This window comes from Dreissena polymorpha, chromosome 13 (assembly GCF_020536995.1).
Source record: "Dreissena polymorpha isolate Duluth1 chromosome 13, UMN_Dpol_1.0, whole genome shotgun sequence".
Lineage (NCBI taxonomy): Eukaryota > Metazoa > Mollusca > Bivalvia > Myida > Dreissenidae > Dreissena > Dreissena polymorpha.
Genome location: NC_068367.1, coordinates 61,429,279 through 61,456,204, shown reverse-complemented (window position 1 = coordinate 61,456,204; position 26,926 = coordinate 61,429,279). Strand labels below are relative to the sequence as shown.

General features: G+C 32.5%; 1 protein-coding gene across 28 annotated transcripts in view; it reads left to right on the top strand.

Moving 5' to 3' along the window:
* Positions 1–26,926, top strand: part of LOC127855678 (RNA-binding motif, single-stranded-interacting protein 2-like) — a 202,759-nt gene that overhangs the window by 149,618 nt on the left and 26,215 nt on the right. For 25 of the 28 annotated variants that reach the window (XR_008037630.1, XR_008037633.1, XR_008037631.1 and 22 more), the window contains 3 exons: positions 3,102–3,256; positions 15,390–15,448; positions 25,184–25,284. Coding sequence is in view for 22 of the 28 variants with exons in the window: in XM_052391441.1 (XP_052247401.1) it covers positions 3,102–3,256; positions 15,390–15,448; positions 25,184–25,284 (315 nt within the window). In the remaining 6 variants the exon portion in view is untranslated. Of the gene's footprint in view, positions 1–658; positions 704–1,971; positions 2,126–3,101; positions 3,257–15,389; positions 15,449–25,183; positions 25,285–26,926 lie in introns of those variants that run through there. The other 3 variants (XM_052391447.1, XM_052391454.1, XM_052391435.1) reach the window with 3 other exon arrangements.

Here is a 26,926-nt window from a genome sequence, read left to right as displayed (position 1 = left end):
AAAAGTTTTAGACAAAATTGACCTTTATTTAGGCAAATTTTAATTTGTAGCTATTGGCTTTTGTGGAAAATGGCAGATTTAGCCCCGATTATTGTTGTCTCCTGATTGACACTGATTAAAATATTGTACTCTAGGCAACAAACATTAAACAAGAATAGCCACTATTAAAAAATACAAAAGGACCTTTCCTAACAAAACATCAACTACAGTCGGATAAGTATACGGATAAGTATACGGCCTCCATTCTATGTTGCCTTGAATGCAAGTCCATTAATTAAAAGGGTGTTTCGAAATGTCCCGTTATTGTTTGTTTGGAGTCCCTGAGGCAAAACGGTGTCAAATTTGGAGGCAGACTGAGCTGGTAGTAAAAAATGGTTGCTGTCAAACAGTATTGTTGCCCAGCATAATGTGGTGGTTTGTAACATTTAGACATTTATTGTGAATCTAGACCTGTCAGAGAGAGGTTTTGATTATAAAAGTGTGCTTTTGTTTTCGCCTCAAAATTTTGTAGTTTATGACTTTTTTTCGGTAGGATATTTAATTTGTTGTTGTTGTAGTTTTTTCGTTGCAATAATACAAACGGATTACAGGATTTTGTTATTTATAATTTGAGAATTGTGCGGAATATTTCTTTAATTGAAGGGAAAATTCATTAATTATACTGTGCAGAGTTATGGAGAATCTACTGTGGGACATGCTAATGGTAAGAAAAATGTCTACCGTGTTCCAGGGGCTAGTTTCACCTAAGTATTTGAATTTATTTAAGTCACATTTCGAGTTCACATAATCAGTAAATAGAAGTATATATACAAATGTATGTATGAAATTTTTGTTTCAGTATGTGTTTTTTTCATGAATATTAACTTGATATGAATATAAATGGTATATGATTGTAGAGTAAAATGTAACGTCACTTAAATTTCTGTAGATGGCGATTTATATAAAGACGCAAAGAGTGGTTTATAATATTCATAAAACAAATACCTAGGAAGAGTTACTATTTTTTAGCCTTTAAAAAACTGTATTTCTTTATATCTTCTCCAACCTTATGGCTGGAAAATTATGAACATGTACATAAAACTGTATCATTTTCACTGTCACACTTGTTACATTTTGGACCTAGTTTTAAGAAGTTGAGTCTAGGTTAAAGTACTGAAAAATGCAAAGCGTGTACTATTTTAATGCCTATCAGTTCTTTCAACCATAGCATGTCAGATGTTTCATAGATATTAGCATGTTATCTTGAAAGAGCATGCTAGCACTTTACTTTGATGCTGGTTTTTTAGAGGGTTGTTTTTACCGTTCTGCAATTGCGTGTAGTGAATGTGTAAATGTTTGTGGCATTAAAGACTTCTTGTTCGCTGTCAAGCTTATCAAGACAAACTATGGAAAAACACACAAACAAATGTAAGCTTGAAAAAATGTATCCACTGCCACACACAAATTATAACTTTCAGAGCTATAATCACTGTCTAGTTTAAATAAATAACAGTACCAATTAACAAAATGCATCAAGACAACAAAAGTTTTAAGTAAAACTCCAACTATGATACAAGATTGTATCAAAATTATTTTTTTTAAACAACTGTTTTTTGTGTTTTTTTTTTAAATTATTTTAAATGGTGCACTATGAAATTACGGTCGAAATTGTATATAGATGCACTCTAAAATTACATTGAAAAATTGTAACAAGATGCACCTAAAAATTACATTGAAAAATTGTAACTACATGTTGATGCACTCTAAAAATACATTCAAAAATCGTATATAGATGCTCTCTAAAATTACACTTTAAAATCATAACTAGATGCACTGTGAAATTACATTCACAAATGGTAGCTAAATGCACTCTTAAATCAAACATTTAAAATCCTAATTCCAGGGAAAACCCGAAGTCCCAAACAGGCCTGGACTCTTTGCCAGTTAACTTGTTCAAGTTGATTCATAACAGAGTGAGAGAGAGATAGAGAAACATTGCTATTGGGTTGGCGCTACATGTTGTATTTTATGCAGTCATTGCTCACAGTTATTAATAACTCATGTGATTCTGGTGAAGCACTTGTGGGTTGTTACTTGTTAGTTTTGGATGTAGAGTAATATTGTTGGATTTAGTACAGAATTTCAGGTACTTGGGTGTTATGTAGTGTTCTGTTGTTGTTGATTTGTTGCCATTTTGTTTGCAAATTTCTTTAATATGGTTGTTATGTGGTTCATTTTAAAGTGTCTTTTTATGCACATGTTCACTGTTGGTAAGAAAAGTGTTTCAGATTGAAACCCGTCTCAGATTAATTAATGACCCAAATATTGAATTTTAAGTTTTTGTTTTGACGTATGTGCCTTACATACAAGGTTTGAGTGAAGTAGATGCCCATTTTCTTGACTTGATTAAACGTGTCTTAGCTGTCAAGTACATGGCCAAAGTTATGTAGGTAATAAATAAATTTAGATAAGACTGAAATAAACCTGAAATGTATGTCTCCATTTGAGTGGTCACATGTTGACAGCAGTAAATGTAGGCAATAAAAAGAGACGACGTCTTGACTTTTAATAAAAATTTTATGGGCAAAATATTGAAAAGTTTAAAAGCAAGTGACAGAAATGTGGGTGGGGGTCATAATTTAAAATATAGATCCTGGTGTCCTCCAATATATAATTGTAAATCAGTTAGTGTGGAGTTATACAACTATTGATTTTTATGCTTGTTCTAATATGTTAATTTGTCATTAAGTAGTGTTTGATGAATGTGCAACATCCCAATTTGCCTACACCACTGATGTATTTTTTATTGCTATTATCTTTCATATTTAGCTGGGCTCGCTCTCTTTTTGCGAAATTATCGGGAAAAATTATAAAAATCACTCTCATTTTTGCTGTTGTATGATGTTTTATGAAGAAAAAGATGTAGAAAAATATCTTTTGTTTAAGCTAAATCTGTTAAGTCTCTTTGTACTTGATACTTTTATCTTATTTTTTATTTTCATACTTGACTCTCTTATCTTTATCAGTCATTTCTTTGCAGAGATATTTTGTACTTTTGTACTTTATCCTTTTATCTCATCTGCCTTTTTCATGTTTGACACTTGTCTCTTGTGTCTTTGCAGACGTATACCCCGCGCAGTATGCCTGCCGCAAGTCCAAACACGTCCCAGTCGAGCGCCGGCAGCCAGTCCGGGGACCAGCTCAGCAAGACCAACCTCTACATTCGGGGATTGAACCCCAACACTACCGACAAAGATCTGGTCAACTTATGCACTCCGTAAGTACATTTCTGTTACCAAACGCTATCGACAAAGGTCTGGTCAATTTATGCACTCCGTTTGTACATTTCTGTTACCGAACACTATCGACAAAAATCTGGTCAATTTATGCACTCCGTAAGTACATTTCTGTTACCGAACGTTATCATCAAAGATCTGGTCAACGTATGCACTCTGTAAGTACATTTCTGTTACCGAACGTTATCATCAAAGATCTGGTCAACTTATGCACTCCGTAAGAACATTTCTGTTACCGATCGTTATCAACAAAGATCTGGTCAACTTATGCACTCTGTATGTACATTTCTGTTACCAATCACTATCGACAAAGATCTGGTCAATTTATGCACTCCCTTGGTACATTTGTTGGATATTGTTTATTAATGTTATTTTGCTGTGGGCCGAAAATGTGCAGTAATTAAATGTGATAAAATTATCCTGTTCAAGACAAACCTCCATGATTGTACGATCTTGCCGATTTATGCACTCCGTAAGAACAGCGCTGACTTTGTTATAAGGCGGACATGACTTTTGTATTAATTTGACCTTATTTTGCATTGAACATATTAATAGATGGAGTAAAAAGAATATCCACACATTTGTATGCCCCCCTTCGAAGAAGAGGGGGTATATTGTTTTGCTCATGTCGGTCCGGATGATAACTCAAGAACGCTTAGGCCTAGGATCATGAAACTTCATAAGTACATTGATCATGACTCGCAGATGACCCCTATTGATTTTTAGGTTACTAGGTCAAAGGTCAAGGTCATGGTGACCCGAAATAGTAAAATGTTTTCCAGAATATAACTCAAGAACGCTTATGCCTAGGATCATGAAACTTTATAGGTACATTGATCATGACTCGCAGATGACCCCTATTGATTTTGAGGTCACTAGGTCAAATGTCAAGGTCATGGTGACATGAAATAGTAAAATGGTTTCCGGATGATAACTCAAGAACGCTTATGCCTAGGATCATGAAACTTCATAGGTACATTGATCATGACTCGCAGATGACCCCTATTGACTTTCAGGTCATTAGGTCAAAGGTCACGGTGACTTGACACAGTAAAATGGTTTACAGATGATAACTCAAGAACGCTTACGCCTAGGATTATGAAACTTCATGGGTACATTGATCATGACTCGCAGATGACCCCTATTGATTTTCAGGTCACTAGTTCGAAGGTCAAGGTCACATTGCCAAAAAACATATTCACACAATGGCTGCCACTACAACTGACAGCCCATATGGGGGGCATGCATGTTTTACAAACAGCCCTTGTTTGGATAGCAGCAATTTGTTTTATTGTACTCTGGGCAGAAAATCTGTAGTAGTAAATAGTGATAAAATTATGCTGTGCAGAAAAGCCTCCTTTTTAGTATGTGCATGTAATTTTTATGGACACCTTGTGGAAATATCTTTTTATAATAGATTTAGAAAATACTAGTTGGTGCTTTTGAGTAATTAAATATGTTTTGCTTGAGTTCTGCAACTCTGAATTTTGCATTTGTATGAAATTGCTATAAATGTAACCTTTATGTTGATTTGGTATCAGTATTGCCAATTGGACTCCAAGCTGTAGAACTTCTTGCAGACTAATTTGCTTCTTTGAAAAATAAAATATGTTTCTGTCAGGAAACAGTGTCTGTTTGATGTCATAGTGGCATTAAAATATTGTGTTTTACAACCCACACTGCATCACCTGTTGAGGAAATGAATAAAAGATCATGCCCAACTATCACCATGTGTTCGACAGTATCGCACCCTACTATCGCAGCTGGCTCCCAAAATATGTTACCCTACTATCTCTATGTCTTGCATGTGTGGAGTGGTGTTCTTAATCATAAAATAAATGTTTCAAGCCTATCGTTTGAATGAATCTCTCCTAAAATAAGTGATAACCGTGAACTTTAGTCTACCAGAGTCTGATATTATCTAATATAGAATTTATTTATCAAAGTCAGTATGAAAAGATTAGATGTGGATACAAATGATAGCCGGTCTGTTTATACAGAGAGCTTGGAGAGCTTTTGAACTCCATGATAGTAAGATTTTTTGCTAAGTCCACTTATCTTTAATGCGAAAAAATGGTTTGTCCGTTTGGGGCAAGTAAGATTTTCAAGAAATACTGTAATGTTCTTCATCCTTCTTGAGCCAATTTAAGCTAAATGGTATAGTGAATGTGAATTAAATATACCACCCTTGTGTTAATGGTTTTATTGTTGACTGTTATTTGAAAACATATATTCAATCTGTATCTCATTACAATGTTAAAAAATACTATAATGAATTTAAGTTTACCACCCTTGTGATAATGGTGTGATAGTTCACTTTAATTTGTAAAATATTTTAAAATGGTAATTTATAACAATGTGAAAACTTGCCTTGATTTAAAAAATAGTTATTTCTTTGTCATCTTTGGCAGTATTAATCAACAGAAACTCGCAATATATTTCAAATTAAGCCATTGAGTCAGTTTAGGCCATGTTCATGTAAAGTGCGCAACATATCTTTGCAAGAGACAGTACAATATAATTGGTACATAAGCTGGAAGTGACTAATATTTAATCCTGATCTATTTTAAATGCACCAAACCTTGATATTGAAATAAACTATTAGTCATTCAATTTTGGCATGCTGTCTTGGATAAAAATATTTGTGGAAATATGTTTTGAGATAATCATACGTAATTTTGTTTCATAACCGCTACCTATGTTGTTACTTGGGTTGGTAATTGCATAAATTGTATGCTTGCCTGTTTAGTAAAAATTTGCTCTTTCAGTTTGTTCAGAAACTAGGCTGCATCAATGCTTTGCAGTATATTAGTATGCTAATTGAATAGAACAAATTGGGGCTTTGATTTGCAGCAAGTTGACTCAGAAGAGTTTAGCATTTAGGAACATAGACCTCTGAATGTCATCATTTGCATAAGCAGTAGATATATGGAATATTATTGAGCTTGCATACTTTATATCACAACTTAGTTTGAGTTTTTCTTTTGGTACATAATTCAGGACTGTTTATATGCCCTTAAAAAGATGAAACTGTGAACACCTGTGGCAGATGATCATGTGCATAAAAAATTTAGGTCACTAGGTTAAATTTTAAATTTTAGCCAAACCTTGTTACCAATCTAGCGGCCACATTAATGAATCACTCACAATACAACTTTGTCAGAATGTTTATATTGACAACATCTAGTCCAAGTTTGCATATGGTTCACTTGTGTCCAAAAAGAAGGTCACCGGGTCAAATTTTGGAAAAGCCATTTTACCTCTTTGGAAGCCACTATTATAACTTAATCTTGATGAAACTTGGTCAAAATGTTTATCTTGACTAAATCAAGGTCATGTTTGAATCTTGCTTAAGTGGAGTTAAAAAACTAGGTCAAGACTTCAACAATTGGTGTTGAAAGTTTTTTTTGGGGGGGTTTTAGTCTAGACACATTGAATTGATGAAAGCATGCTCTGCATTTAGAAAGTACAGTCATGAAGTATTTAAGTTTATGAAGAAATTTATTTTGTAATTATTTTGTAGGTACTGCACTTTATTGGCAATGCCAATGTGTTTTATTATTTTAATGATTTAGCTCATTTTAATCCTTTGAATATTTTGCACTACATAAGTCTTGTGTTTTCACATTAAAAGTATCTTTTATTTGGTTTTTAGATTAAAAGATATGTAAATTGTCATAAGTCATCAAGTACAAAAACTTAAATTTTGTTGAAGGTCCATGTTTCAGAAAAGATTCCTGATGATTAATGTCAAAAGTCCATGCTAATGGATTCTAATGTATTGTATGCAATTAGGATTATGGATTCTTCTGTAGGCAAATTGACATTACCAATTTGTAAACTTATTTAGGAGAAATCCCTTCAAATGCTCTGTTTTGTCTTTCTGCTTAGTGGAATTTGAGGATGTGGGGTGCACAACTTCCTGTTCACAGCTCAGTTTTGAAAATACCCAGAATCCCTTTTTAGACTGACACTTCCTTTTTTTGATAAATGAGATTTTACAGGTATCTTCAGAAACATGATGGTTATCAAATTGGAATATATGATTTTAGATGATATTCATAATTATGATCTGGTCTGGTCTGATTTGTTCTGATAAGATGTTTAATATATGATGGCTCCATAATTTAGTTTTTTACTGGATGTAAAATGACATGCTTTGAACAGGTCGATATTATGATTGATTGTAATGATAATATTGAAGATGAATAAAAGCATAAACATATCTTTTTAATGTTTGATAATTCTGCATGGCCACCAGGTTACATTAAAGAACTGTTGCAACACACCCCAAAAATATGGCTGAGAGATGACTAATCATGTTCATACATTTCCTTTTCCTAATTTGTAATCAAGGAACAAAATGGTTTGTTTGACTTTCGTAACAGCTTTCAAAGGAAAGTCCTTCAATCTGCAAAAAAATCAAATCACATCAAAAATGGTCTCCCCAGCCAACCATTCAATTTATTCGCTAACCTTTTATCAATTTATACAGACATCCATTTAGAAAAACAGATGTTGCTGTCTCAAATGATTTGCTCTCAATGTTTGCCTTGTTATTGATTCAAGCCCATGGTTTACTAAATTTGCTCCAAATATTCATTATTTGGTGCTTTTTTTCGTAATCTTTGTGGTTTTTAGTTCTCTTTGGTATTATAATATAGAATACATTAGGCGTGTTGCAAAACACTTTGGTGCTCTTTCTTCTACAAACAAACCTAAGATGCCTAGAATTTCCTGATGTTTCTTTCTATGATGGTACATTGAAGCCATTATTTTGTGGTATACTTGAGTGTTCAGGCATCAGTATGTACAACTTAATATATTTTGTTAGGAAATTTTTTAGTTAAAAGAATGACCTAATTGACGATATTAAACTACTGTCTCATTCATTTTTACTGCAAGATATTTCAGAACAAATTTTTCTCAAAATGTTTTCATAAGCTATTAACAAAATTTGGTTGAACGTTTTTCATCTTGGTATAAATATCTAGAGTATTTATTATGAATAAAAGAAAAATAAATCGTTCAATGTCCCATACAAATGGATCAATATGAATCCTTTGCAGAGTAATGGAGTGTCATCAATTGCATGGACCAGACATACTGACTGGGATCTGTTGTAGAAAATTACCTAATACAGATATGGCCTGTCAACATAATTGCTGGTTATCATTTAATATTGTACAAGTTTTTAGTGGAGATTAGCCTATTTGCTAAAATATTGTGCCTAACCCATCATATCTGGTATGTGACATAAATACCTCCTTTTGAAGAGTAGAGAAGAGGGTGGATTTCAGATGATTAAACTTCTATGCCAACAGATATCCCTTAGGGGTTAGAGATGTTAGATAGACTGGTGACAGGGTTTCACATTTGGTGTAAAGTCCCTAATCAAGTGGTTTTGATGTTGGGTTTAAGTCATGAAAATCTGGAAATTTAAGACACATAATAACATGTTTTCCTATCCCAAACTATTCTCATCCAACTCATGAATGGTTTCTTAAGCAAGTTAAATTTGAAATTGCTATGACTTATTTTATTTTGTGTATTTTTTTTTATAGTATTTATTTAGTTCATTGTTTTATTTAAGAAAAAATACTGTTAAGAGTGATATAATATCTTAAGCATCGTGACCAGTTATATTGAGTTACCTTAAAAGTCTAGTCTTAAATCTAAACTTTTTATGTCCCCCATCAGTATAGTGGGGGACATATTGTTTTTGTCCTGTCTGTTGGTTGGTTTGTGTGTTTGTTTGTTTGCTCCAACTTAAACATTTTGCCATAACTTTTGCAATATTGAAGGTAGCAACTTCATATTTGGCATGCATGTGTATCTCATGGAGCTGCACATTTTGAGTGGTGAAAGGTCAAGGTCACAAAGGTCAAATATATAGCTTCAAAGCGGCGCAGAAGGGGACATATTGTTTCTGACAAACACATATCTTGTTTTAAAGAATAAATTTCAAAATTATGACTTATATATTTCATTAATTTAACAACCAATTGCCTATCCCTTGTCAAAAAATAACCCACTTTCATACCAAAACACACTTAAACCAACATAAAACTGTGTTTTTTCTGAGTTTTTCTCAGCGGAAGTTGGTTTTTGCTATTAAAAGCGAGTTTTATGTGCGCTAAACTGTGCTTAACTGAGTTTAAAGTTGGTTATTTTAAGAAGATGTGTGTTTAAGCGAGTTTTTTTCTGTAAGGAGTCAGTTTTTTTGTGTCAAAAGTGAGCCTTTTTATTTATGAGTTGGTTTATGTGTGTTTAAGTGTGTCTTTTTGTTTTATAAGCGAGTCTTTTACAACAGAAGTTGATCCTTTTTAAACAGAAGTGGGTTTAAGCGAGTTTAAATTGGTCTTTTTGTAAATAATTTGAGAGCTGAAACCAGGCTAAAAGACTCACTTAAACACACTTTTCAATAAGTTGGTCTTTTGTTTATAAATAATACTCATCAATAAAACAAGAATTCTTCAAATAGGACTTTGTTTCATGTTTATAGCCATTATATAATACAAGTCAATTGTAAAGGGGCTTTTTTACAGCTTGTTTGCCATTGTCCCTATTGTAAATGTGTGTGCTCCCCATAATTTTTTAGTGAATATTGGATGAAAATGGCTCTTTCAGAACATCACAGGTTCACAGATGGACAACAAGTATCACTGCCAAAAACTATAAAAATGATAAAACTTAGTTTTATACCTGAAAATGAAAGAGTTTGTGTTTCGCTTTGATTTTTTTTCTTTATATTTGTTTTTATTATAAACAATATCTTATGATTGTTTTATGTCTTAAAATTATTATTTTATTTTTTTTAAACAATCTTATATGATTGTTTATATTTGTTTAAAACAGTATTTACTTGTTAAATCTGCATATTTAAATAATTATGGTATTGGAAACATTATTTTGGAAAAAATCTATTAATTTGTGTACATAAGTTATGCAAGATTTTGATATTTTCATATGATACCATTGTATCCATTTTCTTAATTTGTAATAAAATAATAAGATGCCAAACATGACCTGTGTTACATAAACAGTCAACAAAATAACAAGACAATACCTAAAAACACCCCTTTTCACACCACTAACAATAAACAGATAACAATCTGTCAGGCATTCAGAGCTAAACAGGGTACTGATTATCAGGGGCAGATAAGGCTACTGATAGGGTTTGCCCAGACATAAGGCTGGAATGAGGTATAAGACTTTTGATTGGTTCAATTTTTTGCACAGGAAATTATTTGAAAACAACAACTTTTGAAAAACAAGCTGGTTTCAGCAATTGAATTGAGCTAAATTAAATTAACATTAAGACTTATAATTGTTCTGTAAAATGTATTGAAATACTGTCAGCATGAAGTATTGTGTGATGAAAACAATGTGTATTTTACTACAATTTGGAAATCAACAATAAGTTTGTTGGAAAAGAAGTTCAACTGTTTTTTTTGGAATACTGAAGAACAGTTTTAACAGGTTTGTATTGTCATTTCTTCATCCTTTTTTATTTAGTTTACTGAATTAATTATGATCATTATTATATTTATGTATTGTCACTGGGAAATGTAAATTGATAAGTTAATGTATTGCAACTTAAAGGAAAAACAACACAATTTGAAGCAAAAATAGATGAACATACACATGACAAAGTGTAAATGTTGGGTACAGTGAATTATTGTGGTTGTGTTTTATGATTATTGTCATCTTTATTGTTATTTATAGATATTTCTGGTTACTACTGAACAGATTTCTTTCCCTCATATTTTAATTTTGAAGGTTAAACTCTTGCCCCAAGAGCAAAAGGGGTAGTCATACTACCTGATGTATGGACTTTTACACCAGGCTTTTACCCTGCACGAGCTGGCCAACTTGAGGGGAACTGAAGTTGGCAAACCTCGCCCTGTCGTTGAACAAGAAAGCTGGATTTGTTGAGAGGTAAAACTATACAGGTTATTGCATTTTAAAAGCGTCACAATTCTGACCAATGTGACAAAGATTTTTAGAGTTTGAAATGTGATGAAAGTAAATTACAAGCTTTGGAAAATTACCAATTGTAAATATTTTGTCAAAACTACTTTTCTTTTTTTGGTTCCAGAGTATCATTTAAGCTGAAATCCAGCATGAAACCAGGGATGTGATGGCCATCGCACAGGCATGTGCCGACTATTCACTTTCCACCAGCTTGTGACTTGCTCCATGAAGGGAGCAACAACTACAAAGGGGTCACCAAGACCAAGCCTCCCCGCTGCTGAGAGAAATGCAATCATTGGTACTTTTTCTTCATCATAAAAATTTGAAGTACCAATTATCCATATAGAAATTCAATACACATTCTACAAATATTTTTCAGATCACTTACTGTTTACAGTCGCATAAATATCATTTTATTACATCATTTGTGAAAAAGGGGAGTTTTTATAATCCAAGTGACAGTTAACAATAGTTGTTTTTTTTATTCATGAAGACAGGGATTGAAAAACTTTGTCTGTGTCTCTAGTCACTGTCTCCAGGACAATCAGTAATAAACTCATTTGTGTTGACTTCCTTAATATGCAAATATTTAACCTCTTTTTCTGGCTAGAGTATTTTCTATTTAAGAACAGATTTTGTTGTTTTTTTTGCATGTTTTTAAAATGAATAGTCTATCATATTTTTTCAGATGTCATAGCCAAAACCTTTGACAAGCCTTCGGTTGATGTTGAAGAAAAGATGAGAGGTTGTTTAAGGCATCTGCGGCTGATGCACAAGTAGACTGAAGTCTTTGTAAATAAAATGTGCTGTTAAAATGATTATTTAACCATTGTTTTCACTTTGTTATATAGATTTGCACCTGTTTCAACAACATTAACTTATTTTTATGCTCCCAGTAGGGTCTCATATAGCAGTTGAACTGTCCGCCTGTCTGTCTATCCGTCCGAAAACTTTAGCATTGGTCATAACTTTTGCAATATTGAAGAAAGCAACTTGATATTTAGCATGCATGTGTATCTCATTGAGCTGCACATTTTGAGTGGTGCAAGGTCAAGGTCATCCTTCAAGGTCAGAGGTCAAAATCCAATGGAAGAAATAAGCAAAGAGAGATAATTTCTATACCTGCCAAATGATAAATAGAAATTTTATTTCAAAGCGGTGCAGTAGGGGGCATTGTGTTTCTGACGAACACATCCACATCTCTTGTTTGTATTTATTCCATACAATCTTACTTTTTTCAGTTCTTTCTTTGTGTTCAATGTTATGTTATAACACTATTATATTTTATTATAACAATGCCATGTCTGTCAAAATAGTTTTATCATGCTGTGTATATGGATATATATGTAAAGTTTTATGTTTTATCGTTTAAAAAAAAGTAATTAGAATTTAATTTATGATATTTTTGTTCTTATCATAAAAAAGTTTTTCAGTTTTTAAGTGGGTGAAAAGTGGGTTTTTATTGAGCATTTAACAGGTTTTAAAGCCAGTTTTAACTGCGTTTAATCTGTGAAAAGCACACATTTAGCTCACTTAATGCTCAAATAAAAACCCACTTTTAACTCGCTTAAGAACAGGAAAAACCGACTTGATGTGTAGAAGCGGGTGTAAAAGCCAACATAAAGAAGGAGAACACACTAACTTTTAACCAACTTAAGTTGGTAAAACTCGGTTTTAAAGCGTGTTTTAACTGCGTTTAATCTGAGTTAAGCACACATTTAGCTCACTTAACACTCAAACAAAAACCCACTTTTAACTCGCTTAAGAACAGGAAAAACCGACTTGATGTGTAGAAGCGGGTTTAAAAGCCAACATAGAGAAGGAAAACACACTCACTTTTAACCCACTTAAGTGGGTTTAAGTTAGTTTTAGTTGGTTTAAGTTGGTATAAGAAGGTATAAGCGTGTTGGTTTATGTGAGTGAAATCCAGGTTTTACCTACAAAAAACCAAGTCGGTAAGCAAAAAGTGTGTTTAAAAGACACGCTTTAACCCGGTGCCAATACCGCAGGGTTTAACACGGTTTTAACACGGATTAAAACCGGGTTTTGCCCACTTTTTTGACAAGGGATAAGCCATATGAATACTATATTTGCAAGGTAATTGTCATGTAAATGCTGGTGAAAGAAAAACAATTGTCTGTAGTAAAGAATTTTAGTTTCAACTAGATTAGAAACTGAGACTGCATGGTATGACATAGGTTGACTCAGGTTTTTAACAGGTCTAAATATATGTACACATGTAAAATGCTATGTGCTTCCAAAATGCTCATCCAAGCCATATTTTATTATGCAGCACATTGAACACCTGTTCAAACCAATCTTTGGCTTCTTTGACAAATTGGATTTTTATCTAAATTTAATATTCATTACATTTACAAATGTTGGACTGTCGCTCATAATACATTGCGTGTAATACAATAATAATATACCTTTACAGAAAGCTACATATGTTGCTATACCTGTTGTATCCTTGATTTTAGTATTTCTTGATGCCTTATTGCACACGGTTATATTGCGTGAAGTCCTAAAAAATTATTACTTTAATTGTCGTCATGGTTAGTGAGCCAGTGGATTACTTATCCTACCTTTTGTGACCCATAAAAGTGTGACGATAATGAGGAGAATAATGACCGCATAAATATGGAAATAAAAAACTCTACATAATTGAGTAGAAGTTATATTCAGTAGTTACCATAGTTTTCATGTGACAACTATTGCTACTGAGGTTCATTGACATTTTGATGGTGTCATTAAACATACTTTCCATATTCATTTGAGGTATGAATTTGTTCACTGTACTAAATGGAGAATTTCGTTTTTGCCACGGTCCATTTGATTTGATTAATAAATTATGTATATTATATTGATTGTAACACTTTGATGTTTTACAAATCAAAGAAGGAGAGGTTTTATAACTTAAGTGGGATTTTTCTGTTATAGTGATAAAATTATATGTTGTTTTCTTTTTATTACATCACTACAGAGTGCTTGTTATAAAACAAAATAAAAAAGAAATCCCAGGCCAACATTTTATGCTTTGATGTGAGGTGGAAAAAATGTGATGAAAAGTAAATTAATTGCCTACAGTTACATTTGTATGAAGCTTCGGGTCATTTAGTTATTCAACCACATTTAAGAGACCTGAATAATGTACATTTATACATATAGGTAAAGTAGCTGATGTGAATATATAATCATTCACACTGTCATCCACACACAAGTACAAAGATGCTATAGTTGATACAATGAGCTCTACTTAAAAGCCTGAGCAATTTCTAACTTGCTGTGGTTGGCAAAATACATATTTTATGCTAATATCATTTTTTTTAAACCAGTGAAATTTCAAAAAAGTTGTACTTTTTATTTTCTATAGAGGCAGCTACATGGTGGCTACATATCAATATGTCCGCATTTTAGTATTTATTATATGATGTTTATAAAAAAGAAATCAAGACAACTTAAAACTTTTGTTCTGAATCAAAAATTAAAGTTACAAAAATGTTGTGACATTCATTTTACACCTACAGGTGTTATCTGGTCAAGCAACTTGTCAATTAAGTTCACACTCAAAATTCCTTTTGTAAAGAAGCATTTGAGAAAGGAATTTCACAAGTTTAAGGACCAAAAGTTTATTGAATTCCGTTGTTGCACAGATTTCTACCTTTTGCTGATGTAACATTTCAAAATGGATTTCAAAGCAGATTTATTTCCCTTAGTTGATGCCTTTTACTAGACATTATGTTACCTCCCTTTTTGTTGATAGTGCCATTTGCAATGTTTTTGCAGTTTATATTATACCTCAACAAAGTGGTATGTTAGAGTCTCTTTGAAAGTTTGTGGGTTAAATTTTCTGTTTGTTGATTGGTCGATTCACATATATGATATTAAGTTCATGGAGTTACTAACTAACTTATTTCTTAAGAACAAATGACTAAATTGAAACCTTAAAAATGTTATCTCTTTGAAGGGTGGCCATGTCATTACTTTGAAGTATGTGCCAAATATCCACACATTCCACAGATATTTGCTCTAGGACAAAGCCATATTTTTGCCACAAGTGTTTGTCTTCCCTTTCTTCGTTAATTATATGTATATTGTAAAGAAGATATCTATATCCGTGTTGTTTTCTCTTTTCAGATATGGCAAAATAATTTCCACCAAGGCCATAGTGGACCAGACCACGAATAAATGCAAAGGTTAGTTCCTTTTCCCAAACAATTTGAACCAAACATTAGCATAACAATCCTTTTGCAGTCCATCAAAGTGGTGTGCTAATGAACATAAAGTGGGCTGTTGTCAGATGAATATTGCACAAATTAAAATCAATTAGGCTAAGGTTTACCTTGAAAAATGTTGCCCAATGTATTAAAATTTAAATTTAAAATGTGCAATTAAGGTTACTATAAATTCTATGAGTTTTGATTTATAATTAATCTTCATTTTGGTTTGTTTTATTCGTATGAAACATTTGTTATGGTAGAATAGTGAAAATACTCATTTTTTTAGTTGTTGATGTTTGCAAGGGGAATTTAATTGCGTTTTAAGTCCACTTCCTACTCACTTGGGCGTTCACCCATTTTATGGGCTTTACTGAACCTTAATAGCCCTAGAAAAGGTGTAATGTCCCCAAAATTAATTTTGGAGACATCAAGAGTTGATATCTATTGGTCTAAATTATTTTACATGTACGTGTTAACAGGAATACTGATGTAAACATCTGGAAATGTATTTAATCTACACATTTAATTTAATCTTGAAACTTATCTGTTTGCACCTGTGGTATGTTCAGTAACAATATGATGATCTGACTTGTAATTACTTGCAGAAACTAAGAACGTTTTTGAACAAGTTTAATAAACACAGTCAATTTAATCATGCAAACATGCAGGATATTTTTATGGCTGTTATAAAATTTCAATTAAAACCATAGCAGTGTCTCCATATACCAATATCATGAGATATTAGACCCTGTGTGGGCTATAAAATGCAGATTTGGTGAAATAATAGTCTAAACATAATTTACATTTCCAATTGGCAAGAACGTCTAATTATGCGGTAAAAAGAAAAACTTCATATTTATTGATTGAGCTTTCTTGAAATTATTGTCTTTGAAATAATATCTATCTTTAGTGCAATTTGTCCAGCTTTAACTATGACAAAGAATGTGTAACCAGTTGACAGTTATGTGTGCATGATGCTCAGAGAAAGTGTTATAATAACAGGTAAAATCTGATGTTCAAGCTTTACATTATAAAATTTAGGATGCTTTCAAGTCATTAATTAGTTTTGCTGATTGCAGAAACACACTATCTCATATTATACAAATGTAATATTTAAAGCAATTTGGTGCATGAGGCAGCTGATGTTTTGAAATATCTGTAAAATGAGCAACTTTTTTGTCCTTCCTTAACTCAGGATGAAATTAATGTGGGGGTTAAATTAATGTGGGGGTAATTTGTAAATATTTTATGAAACCACACCACTCTTTTATTTCTTCTCCACAATAACACATTGTTTCCAATCATAACAAGTGAGAAGTAAGGACTCTTTTTAATGTGTTAAAAAAAGTTTTTTTCAAGATTTGTAGCATAGTAAGATTCATTGTTAGAAAAAAAAGGTCTTGTGATTTTTTCTTTAGTAATTTTTGGTAAACTGATTTTACTAATAGATTACAAAAAGTTAAAAATATTTTTTAAGTCTTTTGTTCTAAAACAGCATTGCAATTATCAACAGTTAAAAAACTAATGTTTTCCAACAATTGTTAAAACCATTACTTATAGCTTATTTTACGCATCTTAAAATAGCGAGTGTTTTGAAAACTTGATTCCTATGATTTATATACGAGACAAGAGGCAATAAACTGTAAGGCATGTGTTACAAAGCGGGGATTTATTGTTCACTTGCCACAAGAACATACAAAACATGTGTATATTGGCAATACCTAATAGAATTGACACAGCCGCAGGTAATATAACACTACATGAAAACCTGTCACTGCTCTTTGTGACAATTTGCAGCATCTGTGTTAAATGTATTGAACAACAATGCAATGGATTGTAATTGAATACAAGCAATTGCTGGCTTCAATATGTGCATGTGTATTCACACATTAAATAAGTTTGAATGTTATCCATTATGAAAATAGATGCTGAAAGAAAGAAATAAAAAAATTTAAACTAAACATTTTTAGATTATTATTGGATAAAAAAGTTAGTTACTTGCTTAAGCATAGAACAATAAAACAATGTCTTTATCCCAGTCAATGTTTGACTCTAAAAAATATTGAAAGATGAATTTGTAAACTGTCTGAAATTGACAGTTGTTTGTTCTCTGACATAAGACTTGCTTTGGAAATAAAGCTGTGAACATGCATAACACGCAGTAAATCACAATTTATTCATGGCACCTATATTAATTAAGAACTTTATATAGTTATACCCTGAACTTGTTATAAAGTTTTTCCAGTTACTGTAAACAAGCGTTTGCAAGTGAAAGAGAAAACAAATAAACACACAGCCTAGATATTATGGACATAATAAATATTTCATAAATCTCAAAAAAGAATGATGGCTTCGATCAATTGCTTCATTAATATTTATCACAGAAACTTGATCACATGCTTTATGCATATTGATAAGTAATCATAGTAGAAGACAAAGATTTTTGTTCCTGGGAGAAATAAAAGCGACCATTTTCTTCCAAAAGTAATTCACTTGCTCACATAAGTATCTCTCCACTACATATTTGCTGGTCTTTAAGCTATTCCAACTTGAGCACCAGTTATTGGCAGGCAAAAACAAGTAGTTTTATCTCCTAAAACACCTTATGGGAATTGAGAAAGTGTTATGTACTGAATAAACCAAAATAATGTTTTGATTTTTAGACTTTAATTGTAGGGGAACGGTGAAATGTAAATAACCAGTAAAATTGTTTCGGATCCATTAAATCTCCACAATTGAGCATATGAATCCAAATATTTAATATCTTAACACCCTGAGTCTTACATGAAGTCTTGAATATTGTTTTACATTCCTTTTTGTCATATTTCTCCATGTCAGAGCTCATATCCATGACTCTTATGATCTAAATATAGAACAACAAACCCTTTGCATGCTGGGATATTTGTCGTCTGCTAAAATGTCGTCTGCTGAATTTCTAAAATTAGCATTTTTCTTCAATTTTTATTCAAAGACCACTCAGAATAGCAAACAGTTTGGATCCTGATCAGACGCCACGTTTTTTTTGGCGTCTGATCTTGATCCAAAACTGTTTGCAAAGGCCTTTAAAGTTCGGTTCCAGCGCTATAAGGGTTAAAAATGGTGTGCATTTATTTACCATTATCTTTTTCACAATGTGTTATGCCAATATATTATTCCATTAGACAGACTGTTGATAGCCCATTCATGTCTTTGAGAAATCTCTCCAGCAATTTCATTTTCCCTAGACAGTAGACAATAAAAAGAACCTTATAAAGATAACTTACACATTGATTTGGTTCCATGTATTCGGAAGAATTAGTTTAAAGTGACCCTCAAAATAAGTACATAAAAGTCATTATATCTCCTGTGTTTATTGAAAATAATCGTCAAAGCGATCTGTTGTTATGACTGCAACAGCATGGGATTTTTAACAAATGATAAATAAATGTGTTTGACTTTTTAATGTCTGACTTTTATTGTTGAATATAGCTATTATTATCTTTATTTGATTTTAAAATGTTTTTGCTCAGTTATTGTTAAAATTTGATTGTGTAAAAAAAGAGTTGTGTTAAGGTCACAATATACTAATTCCAAGCCTAATGTGAGATAATGTAAAAACTTACTTTAATAAAAAATAAAGTCAACATTGTGCATGTAGGGACTAAACATACATTTTCTTAAAGAGCATTCTATGCTGGATGCATGTAACTCTTTCAGTGCTGGAACCGAATTTTGAAGGCCTTTGCAAACAGTTTGCATCCAGATAAGATGCCACAAAACGTGGCATCTCATCTGGATCCAAACTGTTTGCTATTCTGATAGTATTCTTTGAAAAAAAAATCGAGTAAAATGCTAATTTTAGAAATTCAGCAGACGACATTTTTGCAGACGACAAATTTCCCAGCAATTGCAAAGGGTTAAGAAATATAAAGGTATTTCAAATAATATGTAAGAAAGAACTTGACAAAAGTCAAAGTTCTTGTTTTTTAAGGTTATTTTAGCTGGTTTTGATTGTAACTTGCCTTCACGCAAGTTTTTAGTTGTTATTTCCGATCTTAAAATAATATAACTTTTTAGTTAACATCAATCCTTTACCTGCGCACTTTCAGATAAAATAACATAACCATTATCAATAACTTGAAACATGTCTTCACAGGTGAATTAAAAGATGATCTGTTAAGACTAAAGAGTATAGCATTGCACATCTCAATCATATAGTACACTGTAACCTTATATTGAGAGAAAATGAAACAATCAATAAATGACATAAGTAAAGTACACAGAGCCCTAGAGATGAAAACAATACTACAACATATAGGAACATAACAACAGGCTTTTGTTGCAGTAACAGAGGAAAATGTCTGCCATTAGTCATGAATATTCAGTTATCTTTATTAGCAGGGAACTCCAGTTTTGCATTCATATAAATGACAAAGATATATTATGCATGTCGTTTTTAATGGCATTAAAGAATGCCTGTCTTGCATTGAATGTAAAGATTTAGATAAATAACTGGGTGGAGTTTTTAATGAGCATTTTAGTTAAAACCAAGGGGGATGGGGGGGGGGGAATACACATTTTATAGGAGTAATAAATGCTTTCAAGAAAGGTATATCCGCATAGGTGGTCAAGGTTATACGATATTGATTAGACTAATTGCAGTTTTAGTCAATATTTGGTTTTCTATAGTAAACACAATGAATTCAAATCTTGAACTATTTTCATTATTTTTTTAAAAGTTTAATTATCTACTTTTACTGATGCTTATTGGATTGCCAGGCCCAGCTAGCTGAGATGGAACTCTGAGCGCTGGACTGTCTGTCTGTCTGAGTTTCCAAACTGCACGAGTTACGATCTTAGAGAAGCCACATTACAGGTCTCCATGGCAAAGTGGATATGATGTCGGCCTAGTGACTGGGAGGTCACGGGATTGATCCCAAATATGGGAGAGTTCAGATCTCCCTCAAAGTACTGGTTCCACCCAGGATATGGACCTGAGAGCAATTCAACAAGCCTTAGTAATTCGATGCTAGCGCACAAAATTAAAAGGTTTAAACTAAAGCCACACATCTTGTAGTGGGATAGGTCTTTTTTTCTGTGGTCATTCTCTCCAGATTGTTGATGGATTGGTTTTATGACAAATGTTTACTTACTTGTTTTATTTGTTTTTGAGATGAGGGTAATGATGGGGACTGAAATAAAAACTCAGTTTTAGAAGAAAAAAAATGTAAAAAACAACGACAAAAAAATCATAATATTTGGCCAGTTTTTAGGTGTAGGAAGTTATGTGTTGTTAAATAACAATCTCAAATAACAAACTCGCAGTCTAACTTTAATATCAAAACTTTGTTGTACCAAATGTTGTTTGTCAGGTAGTATTAACGCTTATTTCCTAGATGTTTTGCTACATAATTTTTCATGGATGATGCATTTTATCATCATAAAACACCACGGTGAATTTGTTTATGATTTTTATGGCCAATCTGAAAATTTATTGCCTGATCAACGATTATTTTGCCTTACAAGAAAATGCTATATTTTACGACTTACTATTTCTGCACAGTGAGTGGTTTCACAGGCAATCTGTTAAACAACTTTTTTCCATTTAAAGTTAACCATCATTTCACAGTTAGGTAGCTTTTAAAATGACATCGATAATATCAAGTAATATGAAAAACTCTGTATACGATTCACTGCACACTTAAGACTTAAATTATTTAAATTTGAATTGCCATTTTCCTATGAATATTTTTAAAGCGTATTCGTAGATAGATGCCTATAATTTGTTTCAAAACTGGTTTGATATAATCGGAAATGAAGTTTTGTAACGAATCTTTCTGATGATGGAAGAAATAGGGGGAGATACTTAAATTTAAATCAGCGTTTAACCTGCTTTCAAAGATATTCACGGTTAGCTGAACATGTAAAATGGGCATTTTGATAACTTATGCAGGGAAGTAATGTTGAATATATTTGATATTGAAATCTGGCAAATTTGCATTTAGATGATGCGTTACAGGGGTAAATGTCTCTTGAGGTCTTGGCGCATGAAGGAGGTAACTACCTGACTTGTTCAACCCACTTTAGAGCAGTTTCGCTGTGATCTTTATGTATACACGTAAGATGGGGATATTTACAAAATTGATGAATACATCTCGTTGAATAGAACTCTATAATGGTATCTTATAGCAATGGAAAAAACAACTGCTTTTACCTATGCCTGTTTAAAGTAATCTGTCTGTTTTCCTTTAAATTGAATCTACTTTTTGTATATATAAAGTGTCATTAAAATGTGTCAACATCGATCAAACTATGAATTGGTTTGTTTTCATTGAATTATAAGTTTTTTATGAGAATAAGAGACAATTCTTAAGAGATACTGTAATCCTAGTTAAGATGTGATTCAAGGTCATATTATTCCAGTAGAGAGATGTCATTTTACCTTTTCGTCACACTTTATAGAAGCGCGAAGTTTGTTGCCATTGCTTACATACCATATATACTCTAATAAATAAATTGCCCATTATAATATGCCAACATAAACATTAATTTGGTGGGGATTTGTTTGTAGTTTTGTGTTTATTAGTGTTGGAGCATTGATGATTAAAATACGGTTGCTTCCTTTCTTTGTACTAAAAGCATCTGTGGATTTTATTGTAGCGTTTTAACATTTCCAGCCATAATAATAGTTTTTCATGTTTGTCTTAGCCTTTTGTATTGAACAGTTTTCAATTCAAGGCCATTATAAAAAAGCCAGAATAGCTGCTGATCTAAGCCATGTCTTTGATGCGGTTGCCTGTCCGGTATGGATCCAAGTTTATGGATGATTTTCTATGCAATTACACGGCCAAATCATCTGCCCTGTTTCGTGATTGTAATCTCCAATATTTCCCTTCAATACCAGTTTTTATTGGTTCTCTGTTAACATGACAAAACATAATAATGCTAAATGCTGGTCGCTTGTTGCATGGAGTGTTTTCCTTGAAAATTGGAATTGATTTCTATCCTAGTAATTGAACAATATTTGCTGTACAAGCCCTTTGGTCTTCATGTCTTAATAGCGACCACCTCATGGGATGCAAAATAAGAAGTATTTAAAGAGCCCAAATAGAAAGTTCAAAGGACCAAAAGAAAAGGTTAAAAGTTTCCATAAAATTTAAAGTCACAAAGACAAAAAAAGTTAATATGTCTATTGAAAGAGCCCAAAGGCAATGATAAATTGGCCCAAAGAGTAATTGGACAGTCAGCATCTTAAGCGGAAGAAACAAGAAAACTGACTTTTTATCAGTCAGGGAGTTTATTAAATTGCAAAAGGAAGTATTTTGTTTTAAAAAAGCTAAATTTGCATTTAATGAAATATTATATGTTCATATATTCCTTGTAATTCATTACTTAAAACATGTTTTTGTTTGATATGTAAATAAACTATAGTCAAATTATATCTCTTATTTCATCACGTGAAAATCTTGTATGAGTGTTCAAAACAGGAAACAGGAAAACATTTTGTAGCAAGATTATCAGTTTGCACACTAAATGATAAACATTATCTTCTTAAGTCCACTTAAAAGTATACATGCAGCATTCTTCATCTTAAATTCAACAAGAAATGTATATACAAAAAAATGGGGTTCATTGTCCACATAAGAATATGGATTTTAAATTTTAAAGAAATTACCTTTACAAGACACAATGTTGTGTGTATGTATACGTTAGTAAAAATTGTTGCTTAACTCTTTCATTGCTAGAACAGGATTTTAAAGGCCTCTGCAAACAGTTTGGATCCAGATGAGACGCCACAAAATGTGGCGTCTCATCAGGATCCAAACTGTTTGCTATTCTGAAAGTATTCTTTGAAAAAAAATCGAGTAAAATGCTAATTTCAGAAATTCAGCAGACAACAATTTTTAGCAACCAACAAATTTCCAAGCATGCAAAGGGTGAAAGTGCTTCAAAGTAAAGTACATTTTTTATTTGTCTGTAGACTTAATGGACCATGATCTTGTTTCTTGCAATGGAATGTGTACGTGAAGGCATTGAACAGTTTAATCCACATGTTCATTTACTTACAATTTTTACTCCCAATCAATAATAAAATATAATTTTACAATTTGAAACAGCATTTTGATTTGGTTACCAGAATAATTTAATTATTTTTGTTGCTTACTCACGTGTTGGGAGTCCATTTGTCTGTGATTCATGGGCCATGTTGAAATTGGCCTTCAATATTTGCATGAAACTGTCGGTCCCAAAGCAGGGATATTGATTGAAAGATGGAGAAGAAAATTCTGCACAGATTAGTCCTCCTTACAAAGACCACTTGAATGACATTAGAAGGTCTCAAAGAATTGATATGGTCTTCCAGCTTTTGTTCTTTAAGTGCGGACATGACTTTTCTTTCACTTATCTGATGGAATATGTTATACTTGATAAAAGTTGACATAACAGATCTTGCTATTTTTTCAGTTTTAATAACACATTTTTTTTTTCAATTTACCACTTATTTTAAAATTATAAGAAGTGTTTTGATTGAAGACATTTGCTGCCTCAAATTGTCCTTTTACAGACTAATGTTATGATCAGATACTCCTATTTGCTTTTTGTAATGAATAAGTTAATGTATAATGGCCCTATACAGCATAATTTTCCCATAATTTGTTTCATTACAATAATCATAAAAGTTCTTATAGAAATAACAAGCACTTAGTATGTGCCTAAAACCATGAATCATGCAAAACAAAGTGCTTTTATTTGGCATAAAACCATATGATGAGCTATTAATAACCTTAAACGTAAGTGTATGGAAACGGTTAAGAAACATTAATCACTACCAAAAATGCTAAGGGCAGCGTTGCTTAATTATAAAGTGACTAATAACAAAATTACCAGGTAAAAGATTCAGTTTTGCATATAATGATAGTGATAGAAGAATGATTTAGTGGAGGCTTCCATATATAACAAAAATACATGTCATGACGTTCTCCTGGATTTCCAGAGAAACCAATGCTGGAAAACTCTGCGATTGTTTTGAATGCAAAATACTGAAGATAATACTTTTTATGTCTTGGAAAAATTCATCTAAATATGGAAGCATTGATGTGGAGATATTTTTATAAGAAACCAAGAGGAATGGGACAAGTTTATAGAAAAGGGAATTGATGCCCATTTTATAACATTACGGCCAGGAATTTTTTGATCTAATGAATTTACTTGATAACTGGTTGATGAATGACATTTTGTAGCGAATGTCATGATCAGAATAATTTGAGACACATGTCATGTTGTATACATAAATATTGAGACCATAATACCTAACAAATATTAATTAAAATGAACGGGGCTTTTAAAAATGTGGGCTTAATGCATGTGCGTAGTGTTGTCCTGCATTAGCCTGTGCAGTCCGCACAGGCAAATCAGGGACAACACTTTCTGTCCTTATGGTATTTGTCATTTAAAGGATGTCTGTTCATGGCGAAAATCCAGTTTAGTGGGAAAGTGTTGTCCCTCTTAAGCCTGTGCGGACTGCACAGGCTAATGTGGAACACCACTTCACACACATGCATTAAATGGGGTTTTATCAAAGCCAGGCTAACATTGTATTTACAATATATATTGCAGGTGTTGTTGACATGAAATGACCAATTAACAAAAACTCAGCTTAATTAAGGAAATAATTGAAACCATATTGTAAACTGACTTTGTACTTATGGACATGCCCTCTCTTTCTCGCTGCAGGTTATGGGTTCGTTGACTTTGAGACCAACCAGGCGGCTGAACTGGCTGTACAGGCGCTACAAGCTCAGGGCATCCAGGCTCAGATGGCAAAGGTACAGATTGTACGTTACATAACAAGGCTCACACTTTTAACTGAAATGCGTGTTGTATGGAGCAGTTGGTACCAACTGTTCTATGCCTTAGCTACAAGCTCAGGGCATTCAGGCCTCAGATGGCAAAGGTAGGTTACGTAAAAAGGCTCAAACTTCTTACAAGATTATGACATTCAAGCTCAGAGCTTACGTAAAAAGGCTCAAACTTGTATTTCGTAAGGTCTTACAAGCTTATGACATTCAAGCTCAGATATAAAAAGGTACGTAACTTTAAGTCTATTTATTTAAGCTCGTTGCATTTAAAGCCTTGGCTTAGTGAAACAAGCTCAGATATAAAAAGGTACGTAACTTTAAGTCTATTTATTTAAGCTCGTTGCATTTAAAGCCTTAGGCTTAGTTAAACACTCTTGAGTCAGTTTCCTGGGTAAAGCCAGTGCATGGTGTCTTTTGGGAAGATCCAAAGAACACTCTCCATGTAGAGATGGAACCCATGACCTCCCGAATGCTAGACAGATAGCATATCGGCTACAACACTGTGACCTCATAAGGTATGTTACAAAATTAGGCTCAAACTTGTAAGTAATTAAAGTGCATGTTGTTTGCAACAGTTCTAACCAACTTTTTTATGCCTTAGAAATATAAGAGGATTTTATATGCTTTCCACCAAAAAATACCATGTGACAATGTCTTTAGTTCATGAAGGATCCCTATATGTCAGCAATAACATGTTGATTCAGTTCTACAAAAGTTTATTTTGTTGCAGACAACTTTTTAAAACAACACTTTTCTATTAACAAATTAAAAAATATGGTTAATGATTTTACCTTTGGCTTTTATCTCATTTTTTTTGCTGATTTAGTGCTTGCAAAATTTAGAACTCTAAGATCATCATGTGTAACTTCTATATTATTCAGTTTGTAAATCAGAAATCCATGCCAGGGTTGATGCAAAACTCCATTTATTTCTATCAGTGTGATAATATTGTTATGCGTGCTGTTTTTTTTCTTCATCTTTTGGGAAACATCTTGATTTACATTTTTGAAACTTCCCCGTTGTTTCTTGAACAATAAATGCATTTCAAGTTTTTTTTTCGCTCATTTTTTTCCTCCTCACAATCTGTTGTTATCAGTCTTATGCAGGTACAATATGCAGATTGTTGCTGTGAGAATGGATCCTTGTTGATTTTTAGTCTGCGTTTTATTTTCCTCAACTTCAAGCTATTTTTTTGACTTCATGTTTTTTTTGTCAGATGTTGATAAGGTTCCATTGTAGGATTAAATTTCATTAATAATTCTTCTTTTATGTTGTTTTCATGTATATGTTTAATGACTTGGTTGACTGACTTGGTATTTTTGTGTGCCTTGAATGTTTAGAAAACATGCGGCGTCTCATCTGGGTCTACACTGTTTGCTAAAGCCTTTTTTCTAGACGCTAGGCATAAAAGGGTTAATATAGGAGATAAAGATGCAGAAACATCCTTTCACATTGACTCGCGAAAGTCTGTCAATTTATAAACATGATCGGTCCAAATGCAAATACAAATTGTAGCAAAAGTCATTTTTCAGTATTTATATGTCTTCAGTATGTATATGTCCCCCCAAAATGCTGTCTTTTTGAACAGAAAATTTTGAATTTCATTTCAAATATCCCT